The sequence below is a fragment of the Triplophysa dalaica genome, chromosome 11, assembly GCF_015846415.1.
Source record: "Triplophysa dalaica isolate WHDGS20190420 chromosome 11, ASM1584641v1, whole genome shotgun sequence".
Lineage (NCBI taxonomy): Eukaryota > Metazoa > Chordata > Actinopteri > Cypriniformes > Nemacheilidae > Triplophysa > Triplophysa dalaica.
The window spans coordinates 16,782,945-16,805,898 of record NC_079552.1 but is presented as its reverse complement, the minus strand read 5'-3'; the positions used below and the strand labels follow the sequence as shown (position 1 = coordinate 16,805,898).

Sequence of the window (22,954 nt, the reverse complement as noted above, 5' to 3'; positions counted from 1 at the left end):
TCAAACAGGTGCCCAACGTTGTGCTAAGGTTTCCTGGTTGAACGACATGTTTCCTGGAAACGGTTTGCAAGGGTTTGAGATACGTTTTCTCTTGTTTGGGTGTGTCAAGAATACCAAGCCCAATCAGCAGCAACATATATATATAACCCACACGGTATTAAAGAGACAGTTCGCACAATGGGTCCAAGGAAAGTCGTTTAAATGTGTCTGCTGCAGCTTGGTATAAGCAACAATTGAAGATATTAGAAGAGACTTATTTTGCAGTATTCAACATGTATTTATAACAATTTCATCAGGCTGCGAAAATCCTTCAAAAATAACACAAAGAATGGCCATCTCAGCTGCCATAGTTCAACTCTTGCTTCATCACAACAGGCTATTCAACCGCACCACCATTTCTGTTTAAAAAACGTTTTGTAACGTTTTGTCTAGGCTGAACACAGCCCTGGATATCAAACCTATTTTACTTTTCATTTTTACCCCCTATTTAATTAGATTATTATTCACCTTAGGTTGGAATTTTACAATTGACACCATCGGGGCGTTATTAACAGGATTTGAAAATGGTGTCGTTTTATGGACAAGGAAAGTGAAACACATAAAAACGTGCAGTCCGAGAGCTTTGTGTGGAATAATTATTTTGCATTTACATTTTAAAATATACTTAGCAGCACAAAACATAATCAGACATAACAGAATAGATTTTCCCAGGTTGTTTTTAATAAGAAAATGTATCTCAGAACTTGCAACTCAAAATTGAACATCGGCTTACAGCCGTTTTTGAAGATGATACATCAACCATTTTGGTGAAAAGTTTAAGAGTATCATTTTGCACCTATTTCATAGAAGAAAAGGTGTTTAGTAAATACATATAAAATAAATAAAATTCTAAATCAAGATTGCATTAATAATAACAAGAATAAACCGTTTTGGTGTAGTTCTTATCTTGTCACTGTTTTCTGTACTGATTTTATTCCGTCCTTGACTTTCTCTTGAATGAAACCAGTCAAATAAGGCGGAGTGTCAGAGCACACCTGCATATAGCGCAATGGTGGCTCGAATGTGTTTACTGCTGTTTTGAAATATTCTATTCCTGAGATTTTGAGTGACCTTGGGCACCAGTGCGACCTTTAAAGCGCCACAAATGCGCTTTAAAATGAAACAGGAAACTCATTAATATTCATGTATGCTCCTCAGCCTCCGCCCAGGGTCACTGAAATCAGGCATAGAATATAATCAGAACTATGCAACGCAAACTATCCCACAGAGTTCTGTTTGTTTGCAATGCGGAACTAGTGAAATAAATCGTCGTTTGGACCAGATTCAGATCGAAAGCATAACACAGATTCTAATTTTTCCGTTTCGAATGTAGTATGCCTGGCCCTTTGAAAGTCAGTAACACTTGTCATTGCTTTTACAAACAACCATTGCTGGGTGTATCTCTATTCAACTGTATCCATTTAATGTTGACTACTGTCTACTTCACCATGTCAGATGTTAGATATTGTTACCAACATTACATTGTTACAAAACAACAAACAGCTCAGTGAGTCAACATTCATTCTGAGGTAACGCTGAGACTTCTGAGACATTCTTCACCGATCACTTGATATGAGATTTGAGCACGTGTCTGGGCTGTCTTGATTTTGTCTGGTCTTTTGTTCACTAAAAATACTTGGAGACTTGTTCTCAGAAGTCTTTGTCCCATCCAGACAATTCATCTGGAGGTTCTTCAAGCTCAGGGGGAAACATGTCAAAGTGACTGTGATCCAATGGCCCTTTCAGCTGGGGATATACGAGACATGACAGAAGAGAAAAAAGTACAGTAAGCGTGGCGAAACAACTCCTCTTTTAGTTCTCACACAATGTGACATGTGTAAAAACAGTGTTATGCTTCACCTCTCTCCTCAGAGGAGATGCCAGCTTCCTTCTTCTCAGTCCCTCCCAGTTGAAGCCTTGAAACCACCTACAGTAAGAGAATGAACATCAGTCAGAGACATATTCTTTCCAAGGAAAAGATTTGAAGCGTAACCCACGCCACTTCCTAATGTTGCACTCCTTCATATTGATGTTTGGGTTTCAACAACAAGGCTGAGTGGTTGTATCCTGAATCTTCATTAAAAAGACAGAACTCTTGGTCATCAGACCACACATTGTTACCTGAACATGCATATTCATGGTTGTATCAATAGCATGCGCCTTAATTTGCATAATGCTCTGAACATCATTTACTAACATAATACAGACGATGTTGAACGTCCGTGTGCTTTGTTTATGTTGCTCGAATCACCAACATTGCATGATTAGAATACTCAAGCATAATGAACATAAAACAGCTTTCCAGAACAAATATACACTAATTCTAAGCTTTTGTTTTGTTTACAACATGACATGAAATCTTTTCAAGGTTTACATTTTATTGAGGCATTGACAATGTACTGCGTGTCTAACATTGAACAATAATGAACTCGCTCACATCTTAATAGACAGCAGCACATAGCTATAATATTAAAATGAATGGGATAATTCTCACAAAAATGAAAATTCACTTATTCACCCTTGTGTTATTCCAAACCTGTATGATTTACATTCTTCTGCTGATCACAAAAGGAGAAATTTTAAAGAACAACACACTGTCCCTTATTGACTCCAATTGAATGGACACAAAACCACTGCGACATTTCTAAAATATCTTCTTTTGTGTTCTGCAGAAGAAAGAAAGTCATACACGTCTGGAATAACATGAGGGTGAATAAAAAGATGTAAGAATTTTCATATCGAGTGATGTAGCCTGCTGTCTATGGCTTCAATGCTCTTTCGGAGAAGACAGCTGTGACTCTCATTTCGCTCTATAATTGCTTCCCCTGTGAGTACACACTGAGAATATTTTGGCAGGATGGTTCAGCGAACCATTGTACTGTGACACACGGCAAAACACACTCGACAATAGACTACCTGTGATCATACACGGGATCAGTGAAGCGGATCTTACGTTCACCAATGTGGATAAATGAAACACAGTAGCCTGTACAGTAGAGACTGTAAGAGCAATGGCTCCAAGGTCTCTGAATGTCCCATTAAGCATCATTACAAGTGTGCAAGCAATGTAAGCAGCTGTCTGCTTATCTTCAGCAACAACACCACATCTGTAAAATAACTGGATGAAGCCAAAGCAAAGCAACCACTATTTCTGTTGACTGGCTAGACAGGTGATTTAGTGCAGTGGTTTTCAAACTTTATGATGCCAAGGATCCCCAAATATGATTAACCTTCTGTGAAGGACCCCCTTTTCTAAAATATATATCTATATTTTTTCTGTGTAAAGAGACGTTCAAAATTTGTTAGATAAATAGTAGATAGGATATTATAAAGACAACACATCGTTTCTAAACCTAAATAGTCGGCAACAATTTCACTTTGAGTCCCAAAAAAGAAAGAAAAGTGAGAAAAAACTCACTAGAAAGATTCAAACATAAACAATTCTGGAAACTATCAATAGCAAAAAAGCACTATGAATTTACACTATGTGATTTTGGGTATAGTTCACCCAAAAATGACAATTCTGTCTCTCTAGTTGTTCTTTGTTTGGTTGAACAGGGAGAAAGATTTTTGGATATGGTAGTCAAAAGTGCCCAAGAACTGTTTGCTTTCCTACTTCAAAATATCTTCATCTGTGTTCATCAGAACAAAGACATTTATGCAGAAGGTGATTAAACAATGACAGAACGTCCTCCATTTTTGTATTGCATCCAAGAAAGAAAGTGACACAGATATAAAACAACAGTAAATACCAACAGATTTTTCTCATTTGTTGACCTACTTGTGTTTCTTGATTTCAATGATGCCGTTCTTCTTATTCCCAAGACGTTCTGCTGGATTGAGTCTGATGACCAGGGAAATCAGTAAGAGTTTCTGAATGTACTTATACAAGCCAAGAAACAGAAAACGACTATGAAATGGCCTACATTAATATGAATGCACAGCTATGCATGGATATCGAAACTTGCATCACAATATATTGTTACAATGAAAAAGAGAACTTTTAAAGATCTTGTCTTACATCTGATCAGTAAAAAGTGCAGTGTGATAGATATGCATCTTAAAAGAGCAGACATACTTGCAAAGCCTCCGTATGAGATCATCAGGACGCTTGGTGACCCTCTTGGGAATGTCCACCTTCTCAATGCCATGTAGAACCATAGTGTAGATCCTGATTGGATCAGAACCTGTGAACGGGGGGCTGAAAGTCGTGGGGCAGATGTAACAAATATAATTAAGCTATACTCTTAAAAATAAAGGTGAATTAAAGGTTCTTTGACAACGATGCCATAGAAGAACCATTTTTGCATCCAAAAAGAATCTTTCAGTCTGAGGTTCTTTAAAGAACCATTTCTTTCTTAAATTTCTGAAGAACTTCTTTCTGGGACCATTTAGGCAACAAAGGTTCTTCTATGGCATCGTCAAGCACCTTTTTTTTTTAAGAGTGTACTGAAGCAAATTTATCTTCTTTAAACAAAGCAGGGCCATAGTAACACATACTGATCGTAATATTCTCACTTATCCGTTATACTCTCTTGACGTGCTAATGCTGATGGAAGTCTCAATATATGCAGCATGCTCTGGGAGCCAATGAAGGTTCATTTTACACTTGCCGACAATTTGTTCTGATCAAGAATGCAATACAATACAGGAGCCGAGCGTTTGGCAGCACCACAGAATGCTGTGCCAATTTAGCTACAGAACTGATTATGTGAAGGTCTAGAAATGCTTTGCCCTTCAAAGGTGAAGATTGTTATTTCTGACCACTACTGGCACCAAGTGGAATGGTTGCACACAGTGGTTGCTTCCGAGCAGGAATTCCCAAACACGCTGTCTTTTGGGCTCAGCAGTCATTCTGGATTGCTCAAATTTGTTGAATTTATGGTGACATGAGCATTCAATGAACAAGCACCCCAAACTGGTCATGCATCTAATGGAATGAGATATTGACATTTTGTTCTGTACTTTTGATTCTAGGATAAGAGGGAATAAAAAAACATTAAAAGGCACACTTCCCCCCTTTACAACAATATGATTACCTCCCGATCAGCAGCTCAAAAATGAGGATGCCCAAAGACCAGCAGTCGGCTCCAAAGTCATGACCCTTATTCATAATGACCTCCGGAGCCACATACTCAGGAGTTCCACAAAACGTCCAAGTCTTCTTGCCTAATCCAATCTTTTTGGCAAAACCAAAATCAGTCTGAGAAAACACAGGATTAAAAGTGAAGGTGAGAAAGAGGAAATCTGTGAATTGATCTCAGAATGTACAATGGACCCAAACAGCATTAATGAGTGGACTCCTACAGTACAACTCACACAAATGTATACATTATCAAACCAACAGTCATCTGCAAACAAATGGCATTCTATAATATTAGTTAACATTAGTAAATGCATTAGCGAACATTAGTTAACAACTAACAATTTAGTTTTTTAGCATTAATTAATCCTTGTCAATGTTATTTCATGTCAATACAGTTATTCATGGTGTATTAACTAATGTTAAGTGACAACATTTGATTTTAATAATGTATTAGTAAATTCTGAAATTAACATGAATTACTATTAATAAATGCTGTAGAAGTATTATTCATTGATAGGTCATGTTAGCTAATGCATTAACTAACTGTTAAGAAATAGCACCTTATTGTAAAGTGTTAGCATTATTATTTTGTCATCTAATACATCAACATTCCTACATTTTTGGCTTACGATAACAAATGCCTTTGGGGCAATAAATAAATTAGTTGGCTGTATTAGATTAATATTATGAATCAACTGGCAATTTTGAGATTGTTTATGTGTCTGGTTGTTATGTTGGTGTTTAAATCTAGACTTGCCATCATTCATTGTTTTCTATCAAGTATAACACTGGCTCACAATAATAGCCGATCACTAATACATATAGAACGTCTAAATATAAAATAACCATTTTGACATAGCCTTCAGCATCCAGCAGCAGATTCTCTGGCTTCAGGTCTCTGTAAACAATGCCTGATCCGTGCAGGTAATCGAAAGCCTCCAGCACACATCCAGTACAGAATCGGGCCGTAGCTTCATCAAACCAGCCCCTAAATTAAATCACAGCAAACTCATTTAAGAAACTTGTGTATTCTACTCTTACAGACCATCGCGCCAAGCTGTGAATTATTCAGCTATAATCCGTAATGACTGTACATGTGATTAAATGATGTTTATGAAAGACAGCAGGTTGTAATATTTTAAAAAACGAAAACAACCTACACTCACATGTCCCTCAGCACGCTCCATAGTTCTCCTCCCAGACAGACCTCAAGCAGCATATAAACAAATTTATTGTCACGGAACGTCCGGAACAATCTGAAAAACACACACTGTATATATTGGACAATGTTCAAGGAACAAATGATAATAATTAATACAATAATATTAAGGATCAAAGACGAAAGAGGTTTAAGCATAAAAACAATAAGTGTAATACTGCTTTAAATTGTTGTTGTTAAAAAAAGAAAATGTTTTCTGTTTAATTTAATTACTTTTTTTCTGAGAAAAAATAAAAATCATACATTTTCCCTGATATACAGAAGACGCCCACAAAAATGTCATTCAGTGTTACAATCTTGTCAGGCATATTTACAACAAAAATCTATTTATGACTAACTAAAAGACTAATTACTTTCACCCCAAATAACTAGTTGTAATTGTACTTTTTTTGCAACTACACTAGGTATTGTCCAATTGTCAATAAGATTTTTTACTTATTTAAAGCACAATGAAATGTAAAATGCTTCCTTATTATTTTATATATTTATTCAGAATAAGCATGTTGTTTGAATTTGTACATAAATATTGTGTTACACTGAATGACAATGTTATATTGTTTCAACCAAATGTTGACATTTTATTCTCCGAAAACTTAGTTGGAACCATAAAGTAGACATTTTACTTACATTTAATGTGCTCATAACATAACATAAAATCAGTTTTGTAAATGTCTTTTGATGGGGACATCTTAAAGTCTTTGACCCATGTATATTTGAGTCATTTAACAGCAGATTAAGGTGTCTGTCTTCCAATGTCTTATCGTGGACAACCTGCTGCATGTTATTCCAGCACCCAATTTAGGCACATCACAAATTTGTGAACATGATTTGCGCAAATGCTGGATGGTGAATCCGGTGTTAAAATCACCCGGGCAGCATGTGCACATATATGACGCAGTGCAATTCATTCCCTTCTCATTCAACATTACCCAGCATTCATAAAGAGCTAGAAGTGTGTGTAAAGCCGCTCTAGCCTTTCGTCCACAAATGCCAGACAGCCAATAAAATGAGCTAGAGTACACACTCAAAGACAGGCTCTGAGATTCCCTGCGGAGTTTCTTAGCAACATGCAAAGCACAAGCCCCCCTTTATCGAAACTGATGAAAAACCCAACTTTGACCACTCCATCCATTATAACGTCTTGGTTACGTTTGTAAGCTCAGTTCCCTGATGGAGGGAACGAGACGTTGTGTCGAGAACGACAGATGGGGTTCGCCCTTGAGAACCAATCAACTCTGACTACTATAGAAAAGGCCAATGAAATTTGGCGAATGCAATTTGCATGCCGGGCTCCGCCCCCCGAAATCCGGTATAAAAGGAAGCCGGCGTGCAGCATTCACTTACCTTTTGTTCTGAAGAGCCTGAGACCTCTCAAACTGCAGCAGAATACGATACGTGTTCGTGGCATAAGGGACACAACGTCTCGTTCCCTCCATCAGGGAACTGAGGTTACAAACGTAACCAAGACGTTCCCTTTCTGTCGGTCTCTCGACGTTGTGTCGAGAACGACAGATGGGGTTGCCTATGGAAAACGCCACAACGCTGTATCGCGTCACAATGTCAGCGAAGCGACGGTAACAAGCCTGGGAGTGTCATCTCGAAGCTTTCGTGAGACTGTAACCTTCCAGTGTGGTGGTCGGGGGGTTCCAGAGCTTTCTTGGAGAAAGATGGGTACAGCCCTGACCGGTAACTTTCACGGACGGGGCCTTAGCTCTCTATAGGCGAGAGGCCGTCCGGATCAGTTTACACCGGGTAAGCGCGACTCTTAATCAGAGAAGCACTACAGAGGCCACCTTCTACCCGTGGGGAGGAATATGGTGGATATAGGTATGGTCTCGTCCTTGGAGGAGAACGCATGGAACGTGCGGACTGAGTAGTTAACCGCGAGGCGGAGGCCCACCTGGGGAAGCTCATGGGTTACCAGGAGTGGGAACCATTCTCATGAGGATACATCAGACGGAACAGCCCAAGGAGGGGGTGTTACAGACGTCCGGTAGCACTAGGTCCGGTTAGAGCTATCTGTGATAGCTCACATGGTATCCCGGCCTAAGGGGGAAGGCTGCTCTGCCCAGCCAGCCCCCAGGGGGTGCTTGTTTGGTGATGGATGGAATGCCTATTCTTAACCAGTGTCTGGGTAAGAAGGGAGGCTGGTGAGGTACCAGTTTCTTAGCGATGTGTTCGGGTAAGAAGAAAGGTAAATAGCACACTGACCCAACCTGTTAGAGGGTGGAAAGGTGCTTTCGCAGGCATACGCCCCCCCCGGATGCCAGTCCTACATGTCGCCACGCAGGACGTGGGCTGACACCGGGTTTACGCGAAGGTTGTTAACCCTTGCGAAGGTGTTTGGGCATAGCCCAACCCGCAGCTCTACAGTTGTCTGCTAGAGAGGCGCTTCTAACAGTGTCCAGGAGGTGGCTAAACTCCGTGTGGAGTGAGCCCTCACTGCCAATGGGCATGGGAGATTCTGAGATCGGAATGCCGTCGTAACCGCGTCCACCACCCAGTGCGCCAGCCTCTGTTTGGAGACAGCCTTCCCCTTCTGCTGTCCTCCAACAGACACGGAGCTGGTCAGAGCTCCAGAGCTCTGCGTGCGGTCCAGTACGTACTGGACACAACACTAATCGGGTTGGGTCTTCCTCCCCTATGGGGAGCGCCTGCAAGTTCACCACTTGGCCCCGGAGGGAGTAGTGGGAACTTCTTGGGCACGCATCCGGGCCTGGGTCTCAAGATAACGTGAGAGTTTCCAGGGCCTAGTTTAAGGCAATCCGGGGACACGGAGGATGCTCGATGGTCCCCTACCCTCTTGAAGGAAGTGAGCGCCGTCAGGAGGGCCGTCTTACTCTATGAGGAAGATCGGAACCTCCGAGGGGCTCTTTGGGGGGCCCTGAGGCTCCCCAGGACCACTTAGGGTCCCAAGAGGGTATGGAGCGGAGATGAGGCGGATTCCGCCCTCTCGCTGCTTAGGAACCTGGTGACCAGGTCGTGTTGCCCTAGAAACTTTCCACCGACTGAGTCGTGATGAGTGGCAATAGCGACTACATACACTTTCAGTGTGGAAGGGAGATGTTAGTCTCCAGTCTCGTGAGAAGGGGAACACAATCCTGATCAAGCACCTCAGTGGGTCTTTCTCGTTGAGAAAGACACCAGGACGAGAAGAGGCACCGTCTAGAGGCGTGTAACCGCCTAGTAGATGGGGCCCTAGCCTGGGTGATGGTCTCAGCCGTATAGGGGGAGTAGCCATCTTAGGATCTTCTCGTCCCGTCTAGAGACCAGACATGGGTGTTCCAGAGGTCTGATCTGGGATGCCAGAACGTGTCCTTCCCCTGAGAGAGCAGGTCCTCTGTCAGGGGAACAGTTCAGGGGGAGTCGCTGTCCAGAGCATCGGCTCTGAAGCCAAGTGCGGTTAGACCGGTGTGGTGTAACCAATAACACTTAATGCTCCTGCTCCCTGACCTTGCACAGAGTCTGTACAAGAAGGCTCCTGGGGGGGGAAGGTGTGCTTCCGCCCATCCCGCGGCCAGCTGTGCGCAAGGATATCCGTGCCGAGGGCAGGGACTATCAAGCGGGCAAATGGTGGTGTTACGGGAGGTGAACAGGTTTTACCTGGGCCTACCCGAATCAGCCTCCAAATGAGCTGGACTGCACGGGGGTGGAGTCGGCACTCTCCACGAGGCATAAACTGGCGAGAAAGCACGTCGGCTGTCTAGTTCAGTTTGCCCGGGGTGTGTGGCCTGCAGGGAACGAATCACCTGTTGACTCCACCGGAGGAGGCGTCGAGCAAGTTGTGTTTAGCTGCTGTGAGCGAACGCCACCCTGACGATCTGTATTCGCTACAGCTATAGTGCTGTCCTCGGAACAGCACGTGCATGTCTCGCACGAGAGGCCGTAGCCTGCTCAGTGCAAGTAGCATAGCCCACAACTCTTGGCAATTGATATGCCAGCGCAGGCGGGGGTTCGTCCAACACCCCACTTGCGTGCCCGTTGCACACTACACCGCACCCCTGCAGGGAGACTTCAGACGTCGCCACGACCTGCCTCATAACCTGCTCAGAGGGACCTGAGTCCGTCGAAAAAGTCATAAAGACTAGGGGTTATGGTGCGTCGGCAGCAGGGCGGCATCACCATGCGCCTGCTGCTGGTGTGCCACGCTCTCCTGGGAACTCGACTCTGAAACCAGTGTAGGAGCGGTCTCATGTGCATCAACTCGAGGGGTATTAACCCGCGAGGACGCCATGTGTCCCAGGAGCCTCTGAATTGTTTCAGGGGGACCGCTGTCTGCCTAAAATGTTCATTTCAGACAGTTCAACACTGGTTGGGCACAACTGCGGACAGGTGCGCCGACATGGTAACAGAGTTGAGTTCCATACCGAGAAAGAGGATGCTCTGCACTGGGGAGAGCTTGCCCCTCTCTTGGTTGACCTGGAGTCCCAATCGACCTCGGTGCCGGAGCACCAGGTCCCTTTGTGTACATAACAGATCTCGCGAGTGTGCCAAGATAGGCCAGTCGCTGAGATAGTTTAGTACCCGCTCGCCTTCCTCCCCTCAGGGAGAAAGGGCGGTCAGGGACAGACCGAAAGGGAGGACTCTGTACTGATATGCCCGCCTCTCGCACGCGAACCGTGGGAACGGCCGGTGTCGAGGAGGATCGAGACATGAAAGTAAGCGTCCTTTAGGTCGATTGCCACGAACCAATCCTGACACCTGATAGATGTCAGGACGCGCCTCTGTGTGAGCACCCTGAATGGCGGCTTGTGAAGGGCAACCCGCCGTCTTTCTTGGGAACGATGAAGTGCGGGTCGTGACCCACTGAACATCTTGGTTTTGAGGGACGAACTCGATGCCTGTTTTGCCAGAAGGGTGGTGACCTCTACCCGAAGTACGGAGGCGTCCCTGCTTCTGACAGAGGGAGAGATGATGCCCCGAAACTTGGGAGAGTCTCTGGCGAACTGGATCGAGTAACCAAGACGGACCGCCCTCATTAGCCAGCGAGACAGTGTGGGCAGCTCTCGAGCTCCCAGGGACTGTGACAGGGTGACCAAGGGGACGGTCTGCTTCATCATTCCCACGGGGGGTGGTTCGTCGGCTGGCGGAGCTAACCATGTCGTGGGGAGTCCCCGGAGGGAAGGTTTGCTCTGCCTACCTGCCTGGCGGGACAACGGCACGCACTGTCGGTTTGAGAGTTGTGACAGCTGTTGTATGTGTACAACCTCACGCCTCGCCAGGGTGTGAGGTCGGTTCGCCGAGCACAGTCCAGTGGAGTGTGCGATCGGCTGCAAGTAAACCCGGGGAGAACAGAAAACTCAGTGAGTAAATGGGCGCCAAGCCCTAAAAAGGGCCCGGCTTTGGTGACGAGGCAGGAGTCGTCCCGTACCGACCGATCAGAGCCGTGGCTGTGAAGGTTCGGGCCCGATGTTGTTCTCCCTGGGGTCTTCCCGTCAGTGTCCCTTCTCGCGAGGAGGTTGCTGACGGGGTGGAGGTTTCCCCCTCGACCTCTGCTTCCGGGGTGCCGCCTGTGGGGACACAGGAACCGGAGCCGATGTCGAAAGGGTCCTGGGTTGCAGGGAAGCAGACGTCACGTGAGATCTCGGAGGCCTGTAGGCTCCGGGAAAAAAATGGTACCCGGGGTGGGCGCGGTTTGCACCGCGCTCCGACCTCAGGAACCACATATCCCCGGGTTAGCATGAATGACATCACTTCTGCTTCCTCCTAACTCGACCGCTGGGGGTGGAGCTCGGATTCGTCAGAGTCGGATGCTAGCCTCCCTCCGATGCTGCGAGCAACATCTCATCTGCGTCACACATCGTACCCGATGTGTGTGCGTGAGAATCCGGACGGTATGCCACCGCCGGTTGGGGAACGTTCAGAGGAGCGAATCGGGGGGCGATAGGCCCGTGAGCACTTAGCTGGCAGGTTTACGTTCGCAGAGTTCCCCATATCACTAACGCTGCTAACGTGGGTGGTCATCAGGGCCGTAGCCACAGATGTCACAGCCCGGGTAGCAGACGAAATGGTGGCTGGTTCCCGTAGGAAGACAGCCACCTGTGACCGCAACTTCTGAATGACAATCCGCCCGCAGTGCGGGCAGATGTGTCAACGAACGCTGCTTCATCGTGCTGGACGCCCAGACGCCTAACGCAGCGATCGTTTCCATCCCCCTCCTCGATGAGAGTGCCGCACCCAAGAGAACAGCGGGACATGCCGCGCTGGAGAATGCTCAGCTAGTCCTGAAAATGACTTTTTAGAAAAAAATCTCTAACACCTCCGGAACCGCTGAGACGCCCAGGGGAAGGTCGCTGCAGGTAGGGACGATCCGCTGGTACACGTCGTAGATCCAGCGATGTAGAAGAAGAAGAATTCATAGAATTCGTTCTGTTCGTAGTCATGAGCGAAGGCTCTGAAGAACAAAAGGTAAGTGAATGCTGCACGCCGGCTTCCTTTTATACCGGATTTCCGGGGGCGGAGCCCGGCATGCAAATTGCATTCGCCAAATTTCATTGGCCTTTTCTATAGTAGTCAGAGTTGATTGGTTCTCAAGTGCGAACCCCATCTGTCGTTCTCGACACAACGTCGAGAGACCGACAGAAAGGGAACCCAAATTACTTTATCAATATTTAATTTTAACATTTTGTTAGGGTTCTGTTTTCTCTACCACACTTGAAACACACAGTCTGAAGTATTAAGGATGAAGGTCTATTATTATTACTTCATGTATGAATACAGCAGCAGCTGAAAAGTTCCTGAGCTCTGAACTCTGCACTTAAAGGACAAAAGTGTGTGTCCACTTAGTGATGCACTTTAATTTCAAAGTGGACATATCAACAGTCACATTAAACTCAGATGGCAGGCATCAAGCACACTCAAACATCATTCATCATCATCAATCCCAAATATGAATTTTGTGAGCATTTACACTGACCTGACGATGAAGTTTGAATTGGTTTGCCGGAGGATGTTTTTTTCGGAATAGATGTGCTCCTGCTGCCTGCTGTCCACAATGTGCTTCTTCTTTATACACTTTAAAGCATAGGCTGTATCTTCTGAATCTTTCATCTTGACCTGTTTCATAGAACATTTGCAATAAACGTATAAATCATGACCAATTTCTGATATTGGAAATCTGTGCCAAGGTGCACCAAAATACACTTAAAGTTACATAAAGTGCTTTATTTTCACACACCTTATGCCTTCACAAGACTTGATATGGGAAGAGAGAGAGCTTCATTTCAGTACAGCCCTATGTTGCCAAGACATCTTGGCAGCCCAAGCCATTTCCTCACTTTCGTACTCACCGATCTCTCCAGGTTATGGGTGTGAGACACCTTGACCTCAAACATAGAAATTGGCCACATCAGGCCGGGCAAAAATCCAAATTGGAAGCACCAGAGTTTCAGCTTCTCAGGAAGAGCTGTATTATTGATTTTCTTGAGTCCACTGGCTGTCTCTTGCCTAAGTTGTTCCACCTGCTCGGCCTCTTTAAGATCTGCGTTGTAACACCTTCCAAGCCTTTTGATGGGCTTTTCCGTGACCGTTGGTATGGGCTCACACTTTATACAGAACTGAGATTTGCTGGGTTTGACCTCCATTTGTGCCCAACTAATCTTCACTTGGAGCTTATCCAGCAGTCACTTTGTACATGCTTTGGTTGTTGTGATGTTTGCCATGTCATCCATGTATGCCCTGATTGGAGGTAGGCAATTGTGAAAGCCAGTGGTGACATTGTGCAACCTGCCATTATGCCAACCTCCAGCTGTTGCCACGCGGTGGTACTATCCTGTGTGGTAATACAGAATTGGAGATCCTGAAAATATGCCTTATTCAGCTTTCTTACCTGGTCTGGAATGTGAAAGAAGTCAAAGGCTGTCGACAGCAGCTCATGTAGCACTGTTCCAAAGGCATTTTCAAGATCTAGAAAAACCACATGCAAGTCTTTCTTCTAATTTCAGGTGATGTTAGCATGTTCCAAACATCCAGGGAAATCCCCTATGCATGCCTTCTGAACCGAATGTCAATTAAGTTGTTTCTCTTAAGAAAGCCTGAGAGTATATTGGCTATAACACTGCAGAACATACCCTCCGTATTCAAGAGGCTAATTTGGCGAAACTGGTCAATTGTTAAGTAGCTTTTCGCTTTGGGATGACTATGTCTCCTTCTCCAGAGCTTTGGTATCACCTACTTTTTTCATGCTACATCCATTAATCTCCAAAGGTACCTCAACACCCCAGGGGGTTTCTTGTAGAGCCTGTATGATGTACCGTTGGGTCCAGGAGCTGAAGCTGATTTTGCCAGTTTTACTTCACTCTCAACTTTGCTCCATTTAGGGGTGCTTGTGTCCATTTGGTGTTCTGGTAGCTGAATTGGTAGCACGTCCTCTGGAATGGAGATTGGCTCATGCCTCCGATTGTCGGAATACATTTTCCATAGGTGTTCCTCAATATCTGTTATAGGTACTTTAAGTGTTCCACTTTTCTCCTTTTTAAAGATGCTACTTATGAATTTGAACGGATCTTTTACAAAAAGCGGACCTGGTTCACTCCTTCTTCTTATGTTGCTTTCTCAAGCTATATGCACTTCGCAACGAGGCCAGGCGACTTTTAAAATTGCCTTGTAGTGCCTCTAGGACCTTCCCTTCCTCTTCTGTGGCCTTCTACCATTGTTTCCTCAGGCTCCTCCATTCTCTGACAAGTTTGTCGATTTCTTTTCGTCTCCTGGACTTAGGTCGGCATGTCATCTCCTTCTGTGACCTTGGGTTCTTGCTTTTCACTACAAATATCTTCACCATATAAGTGTAGATGATCCACCCCCATATTCTCCAGTTTCCTTTCGACATCTCCTCTTAAGGCTGGACGAGATCCAAGTCAATGGTTGCCCATTCTTTGTTGCAGGATTGAGGCCAAAATATCTGGGGTCTTCTTCCATCCATTTTCCTTTTTACTGCTTGCTGCGCCAGGTGAGTCTCTGGGTTGCCGATTGCTGGTAGGTTTATGCCAGGTTGGGTTTCATCTGGGGTTCTCATATCCTGTGGGGTGTGGTGCTTGTCCTGCCACTGGGCTTCACCCGACTGATTTGCCCTACTTCTTGTGTATTGGTCAAGTATTGGTCAATGCGAGGTCCCTCACTAAGCTCTCTCAGGCACTTCTTACTGCGCTGATGGATTTTAAAACCTTTCTCTGATGTTACCTTTGTCCAGCTGCAAATGGATCTCTGTAGTTTACGTCCTGTTGTTCCAACTTCTGATGTGCTGATCTCCTAATTCTTTGTCATTTCCATTCCGAGGTCTGTTGCCATGTGATCCACCAATGAGTCATCTTGCACCACCTCCCTCGCAGACTCCTGGGGTATTCTTTCTCTTGTGTTTTTCGTAGCCATAGATGGGTGGACCTTAATACTTATTACGCTTATTATAATGGATCCTGCCGACATGGGTAGCTTTAATTAGCCCCAAAAAATTTATATCATGAACAAGTTCTTTTTTTCTTTTGTAATTTAGAAAATCTGTAACTTTCAATGTGTGAAAATAGAGCACTTATCGAAGCGTTAAAAAGTTAAATAATGTGTATTTTTGTCCACTATTCGTTTTACCTGGGTGCAAAAACATCAAAACATGTATACCATTAAGAAAATGCTAAAGCACATACTTATGTCAAATTTTCTAGGTTCATTTAAAAGCTTGGGGTTTCCATATTTTGTCCAACCATGGTTTAAAACATCCCAACATTTTTAACTGTAGAGACTGCTCTAATAAAAATATACTCTGATTACACAACCTCATATAAACTATATGGTCCCTATAGGTTATTCAATGTGCTCTTATTATGCGTATCTATATCTGTATATGTATCATATAAATACAATAAAATTGAGAACAGCCTGGTCTGATCTGATGATCTTATGTGCTTGGTATATGAGGTATGGGTTAAAATCTAACCAGTTCCACTCTGCCAAAGCCTCCCATGCCTAACGTCGCTACTATTTGCAGTTCCTTTAGAAAACTGCTACAGGACAAAGCAGCTGCTCTCTCCCTCAGTCTTCTGATCTCCGCCGCTTCAGGACCACGTTCAGACAGAGGTGACTGAGACCTGCGTGGAGATCACTGTCTGAGAGTCACATACAGGAATGTAAAGCTTCTCTGTGGATGTGTATGAGATGCTCTTACGCTGCATTTCTCCTCTCATCACTCAGAGATAGCTGGTCCACATACTCCTTTAGGTAGGCCTGTAGTTCCTCGTAGGTCCCCACCATCTGATTAAAGTTACTGTTGAAATTCACAAGACAGTGTTTATAGTAAGTCAGAGATAGGCTATAGTTTGTTGTTAGATCACATCAGTCGATAAAAGATTATATGATGTATAGGATTAGGTAACCCAAGAGAACGGGACATCACATTATATTGTTATATCGCCAGTTTGTGTACTTTAAACATAGATTGATTTAACACTTTATTACTTTTGATCTTTTGATCTCTGAAGACATACTATAATACTTTTAGAAAATAAGATTTAAAAAAGCAATAGGTTTCAACAGCATAGAAACATTGGCTGCAGAATTAAAAAAAAATCTCTCTCGCTGAAAAGGCTAAGTTGTAAGCGGGCAAGAAAAATGACTTACTCTCTGTCCACCACCAAACACTGCGTGTCATCATCCTTTGCAATGATATTAGCCGAGCGGACATCCTCACTGAAATAAAATTACAAGACACACGTAATGTTGTTGTGACAGAGACAACACAGAGCACTTCATCTGAACAACAATAAACAACAAATAACCAAACGTGACCAAAGGGGTGCTCCTGTGTCTAGAGATACATTTCAGCCTGTTGTTCATTCACTGACACATCCATTTCGGATAATTTATAATGTTATCAGTTTGGTACATGGTAAGGTAGGGAATACCTTTTCCGGGTCACTTCCAGATACAAATGCGTCATTCGTTGCCTCGGTAACGCAAGAGTTTAGAGATGGTGTGATGTCAATGGCCACCACGTTATAGAGAATGGTCAGATATTTCTGCTTTTTCTGACCCCCTTTTAATTTATTCTCTGTTTCAGCTAGAGAGAAACTAAAGGCCAGGCAACAGACAAGTGACCAATCCTGAACGGTGATGTCACAAATTTTGCCTGCAATAGAACTCCGGTCCGAAGGTGTATACATGTCATGGCGAACCAGGCTCAAGTGAAAATACTATAACTAACTATTGTAAGTTGTTGCCATATACAGTACAATACACGTCATCTGTTTTTGGACACCAAAAAGGGCATAAAGACAATATGACATTTGTTGTGTTATTGTTTTTCAAACCTTATGAGAGCTTTTTCTCCAAAATAATCACCAACTCCAAGAGTCTTAATCTCTTGAGGTTCAGGAAAGCCCTCTGTAGTCTGTGTTACAGACACCTGTCAAAAGAGAAAGAAAATCTCTTACATCTCATTACATCACTATATTTTTGTGGCTGTGTTTAAAAAAAAAAAGCAGAGCAGCTTTAAATCAAGATTCCCTGCATGTTAAGACCCACATATTTTTTTGCATGTACAGGTACAGTACGGCCATGTAGTCATTGAGATGTGTTTCAATACAAATGCACACACATTGGTCACACACATTGATTCAAATACATAGCAGATAATTATGGATGTTTTTACATCTGTATATAGTGCTGACCATCTGTATCCCTAGAGACAGACATCTATGTTACAGTATATGAGGTCTTACATTCATGCATTTGTCAGAAGCATTTATAGAAAAAGTCAATGACAGTGCATTAAAGCAATACATTATTACATCAGCATCATGCTCTGCCGGTTGAGCTATAGAAAAGCATGTCACATCTTTTCACAGGATGGTTAAACGACAGCATTGTGCACCGAACATGTTCACTGTCATTTTGCAATCAACAATCAAACCTCACTAGAAAATGAAGAATAAGAATGCTGACAGTAATACTTACCTCTCCTTTAGCTATGATGAAGAAAGTGTTTCCTTCTTCACCCTCACGTATAATATACTCCCCTTTATCAAAATAATCCTAAACAAACATAAATATGATCTGATTATACTTCATTTTAGAAAATATACATGGACCAACATGAAATGGTACAATAAGATGCTGAACACTTACAACTTCTAGACAGTCAACGATTCTGGCAAGTTTCTCCTCTGGCAATTCTTTTAACAACGATACACTTAAAAACAAAGTAACAAGATTTGATATTTAGAAAGCAGGCTACAAACATGCATTTTTTATCATGATTCTGCCTAATCTTCTCATGGCTTTCTTGGTCTTTTATAATTGGTCCTGTACCTGTTACCCCATCGTGGGATTATTTGTTAAAGTCTTGTTTGTTAACCCTTACTCGCTGCCTGCATCTGGGTTCTCTTCTTGTTCACCATTTTTAGGTGCATACAAATGAACAGATTTTTAACAACTTTCTGACAATATATGAAAAGTAAATACACAGAAATGCATTTGAAATAAAGTATACTGCAAATACATTTGCATATTTTTGTGCGTAAAAATACCCTGCGATTGTACTTTTGATATAATAATTTGGTACGCTTCGAATTGGTCTGCTAAATTGGAACAACTCGTTTTGTACCTAATGCACTTTAATTGTGCAGAAGTATATAGTAGTAGAAATATTGCAAGTATATTTCAGAATAGACAAAATTAAGGATTAATCATATTATACATTTAAAAAACTGTAATTTACTGTTTTTAAAATACGGAAACAATGTTAAATTACAGAAACAAATGTTCAATTTACAAGTTGGGCGTAAAATAACACAGATTTTTTTCTGGTGCCCCAGCTGCTGGAATGTTTCCTTTTTACAGGATTCAGTACTATCAAGTTACATTCATTAATTCCATACATTATCAGGTGTTAGGCTTAATATTAAGAAATATGCATTATGCACAAGCAGTACTCTAAATATCGTTGAATTTTGTTTTTATCATTTTATAAAGCTACTAGTAAATATCTTCATAAATTGTATACTCAGTGAACTAAATGTATTTTAAATGAATTTCTAAAAATGTTTTTACAAGGGATTTTAGTAATCTTAGTCTACAAGCATCAAACAGCAATATAAGTAATAATCAGACTGGCATTAATCTCAAGCATCCAAGCAGAAAAATGTATTTGTGTTGTGATAAACATGTACAAATGTTGATGGCGTGAATGCACCTGCGTAGGAAGCTGAAGTACTCCTCATGTCTGGCCTGAGTGGATCTCATCATGATAGTTTGAAACGTCTGCCGGTCCAGAGCCCAGATGTGAGACTGAGTCACAGCTAATCAAACACAATCAACATCAATTCCACTTCATGACACAGATTAAACAACATATACAATTAGGTACGAAAAAGCATTAGACCAAGCATAATCATATATTGTGTGCTCATAATCAAACTGTAGTTAGATTATTTACTTTTTACAAATAAAGTTTCTTTAAATGTGTGTTTGTGTGTGTTAGACTGAGAAAAAACACATGAAATGTACCGCTGTCCCTTTAAAAACCCACCTTTGACTGTGGCAGTTCTTTTGCAGTTATAGAGAATAGCCAACTCTCCAAAAGCCGTCCCGGGACGCATTTGACCCAGCAACTTGCCATTTTGCATTACCTCTAACAAACCCTCTAAACAAACACAGCAAATGAATCCATTTAAAACAGAAGGCACACATGGAATCTAAGAGCAGTACTCTATTTGCATTCCCTTGAGCAAATAGCAGTGCTTACAAAGTTTGATAGTGGTCATTTATAGCATTTTGATCTGTAAAGCTGCTTTGACTTGAACAATTATATGACAAGGAATTAGAAGCTATTGTCAATAACATTCAGATTGTACCTGCGAGAACATAAAGGAAGTTCCCTGGCTCTCCCTCCTGAATGACCAGCTGCTCAGCAGTGAAGATCTTCTCATACATGCAGTCCACCATTTCTCTCATGTGCTGAGGCTCCAGCTTCTTCAGAAAGTCATTGTTCATGATGGCTTCATTGATCAGTTTCTTGGTGCTCCGGGTAGAAGAAGAAAAGTTTAATAACTGTAGAATCCAGTACTGTGTCTTCCTAAAATCTAGATTGGAATATCATTTTTGTACATAGCAGCACAAACATAATCACCCTACAGGAAAGCCATATGAAAATCGCATGTACGACGTGGTGATACTTTATGCTATCCGCTTTCACATGTTTTATGTGATCTCTTGAGTTTTACATTTCATGTGATCTCAGGAATATACACACGAATGTGTGCCAAATCCACACATTTTGCATGTGAATTTTTGCACATGTGACATTCATTTCCACATGTAATCACATGTTAAAAATGTCAACGTATGTTTTTGTCATATGTCATACATACATACATACATTCATTTCAGTGTACATTAAAACTTTTCTTTATTTGAAATGTTCAAAAAGGTCTTTTATTTCCAGATTTCAAGGGATAGTTCACCCAAAAATACAATTTCTGTCATCATTTAATCACCCTCATGTTGTTTCAAATCTGTATGAATTTATTTGCTCTGATGAATGGACAAATTTCTTGGTCACCATTGAGTATCCACAGTAGAAAAAAATACTTTTTTTTATTTTGTTCTGTTGAACACTAAAGGAAATATTTTGTAGAATGTAGTTAAGCAAACAGTTCTGGGGCCCTTTTGACTACCACTGTCATTTTTACTATTATGGTAATCAATGGGGTCCAATAACTGGACAAATATATTTCTCTCTGTTCAACCAAACAGAAAAATGTATACAGGTTTGGAACAACTAGAGAGTCAGTAATTCATGACAGAATTTTAACTTTTGGGTGAGCTATCCCTTTAAATAAGTGATCTCAGATTTTCATCACATTTGTTTGCACGAGTGAATTGCATGTGGCTTGAATTTCAGTGAACGAACTGTATGTTGAGACTTGTCTTGGATTTGATTAGACATAATTAAATAACATGATTAAATGATGTTTAAAAAAATATTTTTCGTGCATTCTAAGAATTCTAAGGATCTTAATCAAACTGCAGTCGGGTTGTTTTGATTAAGTAATAATAACTCAAAATAAATAAAAAACTGACAAAAATAATAAACTCTTCAAATGATGACAGATTTTCATTTTGTTCTGTGAACAACATTTTAAGTCTGCATTTGGTTACTCATTATCATCTGAAACAGCGAGGTCTATCCATTGACCTCAAATGGACTTTATGAATGAATTATCACAGGAGATTTGCAGAGTGGCATCAAGAGCGTGTTTAATGAAATCAGTAATGATTCCAGTCTGTGCATACAGATGCCTCATCTTTTGTGTACCCTTGCGCCACTTCATCCCCTTCAGAGTGTGTTATGGAAATCCAGGCTTTCAAGCCCACTCTGGTGTTGGAGACACTACAAAGGCTCCTGTCTTCGCCTTCCAAGAGAATCAGCCATCCAGTGACTCTATTATGAAACAAAGAAGGTTTTCGGAACACTTACCCGGAGTCTTTGCGTACCCGTGCCCTCTCTGTGGAGATGTGATGCACCCTGTGGTTGTGACAGAAGTGTCCTGATGTGGGTTCGGCTGAAACTCCCTCTTTGGCCTTAAGGCGTCTATGCACCTCCACAGCGACTCTGTGGAACCTGGTGGAGCCCTGGTTGATCACACTGAGGAGCCTGCTGCTGTGCCTCAGAGGGGCCGGCGGAGAACGTCCGAGGCTATTATAACCAATGGCATCCTGGAGTTTATCGATTTGAGATACCTTTGCTTCCAACTCCCTTTGAAGGCTCTGCAACCTCTTTTCCTGAGCACGGAAATTTTGGTCTCTCCGTGCCAACTCGTCCTCCAATTGGGCAATCCTCATCTTCAGGGACTCCGATGACTCCCATACAGGGGCTTCTTTTATACTGGAGGCCAGACAGGTCTCCTCTAACCTAGAGGCTTTGATCGATCCGTTCCCCATGATTAGAGAGTCGCCAGGCACCATAGAGAGTCCTTTGGGCTTATAGATTTGCGTACTGGTTGGCCACTAAAATCAGAAGATACAGCTTTTCAGGATAGTTCTATTTAATCTTCAGTCAGAGAAGCTTATAATTAACATTCAATACGATTATTTTAAGTAGTATGCATACGTTAAAATCCTTTTTATTTGTTTAGATCTACTTCAACAACAGCCAAGTGCAATTAAATCTATAAAGCACGAGCACAAACGTAAATTCATAGATGCGTTATTGTCTATATATATATAGGCCAATATATCATTTGGCGGAAGATGAACATACAATAAGGCTGCAGTGTATATTTTCATGTTTTACTATGAACTGTCTACCAACGTACAAACTAAATTACAATGGTGTAACGAAATTGACCTACATGTGATATTAAATTAGATCAAATCCAGCAGACAGATAGATTGGATACTCACCAGCTGTCCGCGCGACGTGTAGTGTTTCAGGAATGATGCGCTCGCGCCGAGGACAGGACTCATCTCCAGTCTCCGTGCGCTTCGTGCTCGATCACATTTATTACAATATGTGCTGAAACATTAACTCTAGTGACCTCTGGCGGTGAAAGCATTATTTAAGATGTGCTTTGTAGATGCTTCTGTATTTTACATGTATATATTATGCATTGGCGTTTTATTTT

At 42.3% G+C, this 22,954-nt stretch overlaps 1 protein-coding gene across 1 annotated transcript; it reads right to left on the bottom strand.

The window, feature by feature from the left end:
* Positions 1–712: 712 nt before the first annotated feature.
* Positions 713–22,820, bottom strand: LOC130431575 (cGMP-dependent protein kinase 2). Its single transcript, XM_056760689.1, has 19 exons — positions 22,734–22,820; positions 21,808–22,337; positions 20,183–20,349; positions 19,858–19,971; positions 19,522–19,627; positions 18,456–18,519; positions 18,285–18,362; positions 17,639–17,733; positions 16,950–17,018; positions 16,498–16,596; positions 16,270–16,420; positions 13,261–13,400; positions 6,292–6,381; positions 5,972–6,113; positions 5,079–5,242; positions 4,118–4,240; positions 3,821–3,883; positions 1,900–1,966; positions 713–1,785 (listed from the first exon to the last, which is right to left on the bottom strand). The coding sequence occupies exons 1-19, from the start codon at positions 22,794–22,796 to the stop codon at positions 1,690–1,692; spliced, it is 2,421 nt and encodes an 806-aa protein (XP_056616667.1). The 5' UTR covers positions 22,797–22,820; the 3' UTR covers positions 713–1,689.
* Positions 22,821–22,954: the final 134 nt, after the last annotated feature.

Coding starts and splice junctions, on each gene's coding strand:
- LOC130431575 (XM_056760689.1), bottom strand. CDS start 22,796: ATGAGTCCTGTCCTCGGCGCGAGCGCATCATTCCTGAAACACTACACG. Junction 19,972..20,182: donor CTTCCTTTATGTTCTCGCAG/GTACAATCTGAA, acceptor GTGTTTGTTTAG/AGGGTTTGTTAGAGGTAATG. Junction 17,019..17,638: donor GGAGAAAAAGCTCTCATAAG/GTTTGAAAAACA, acceptor ATTTTATTTCAG/TGAGGATGTCCGCTCGGCTA.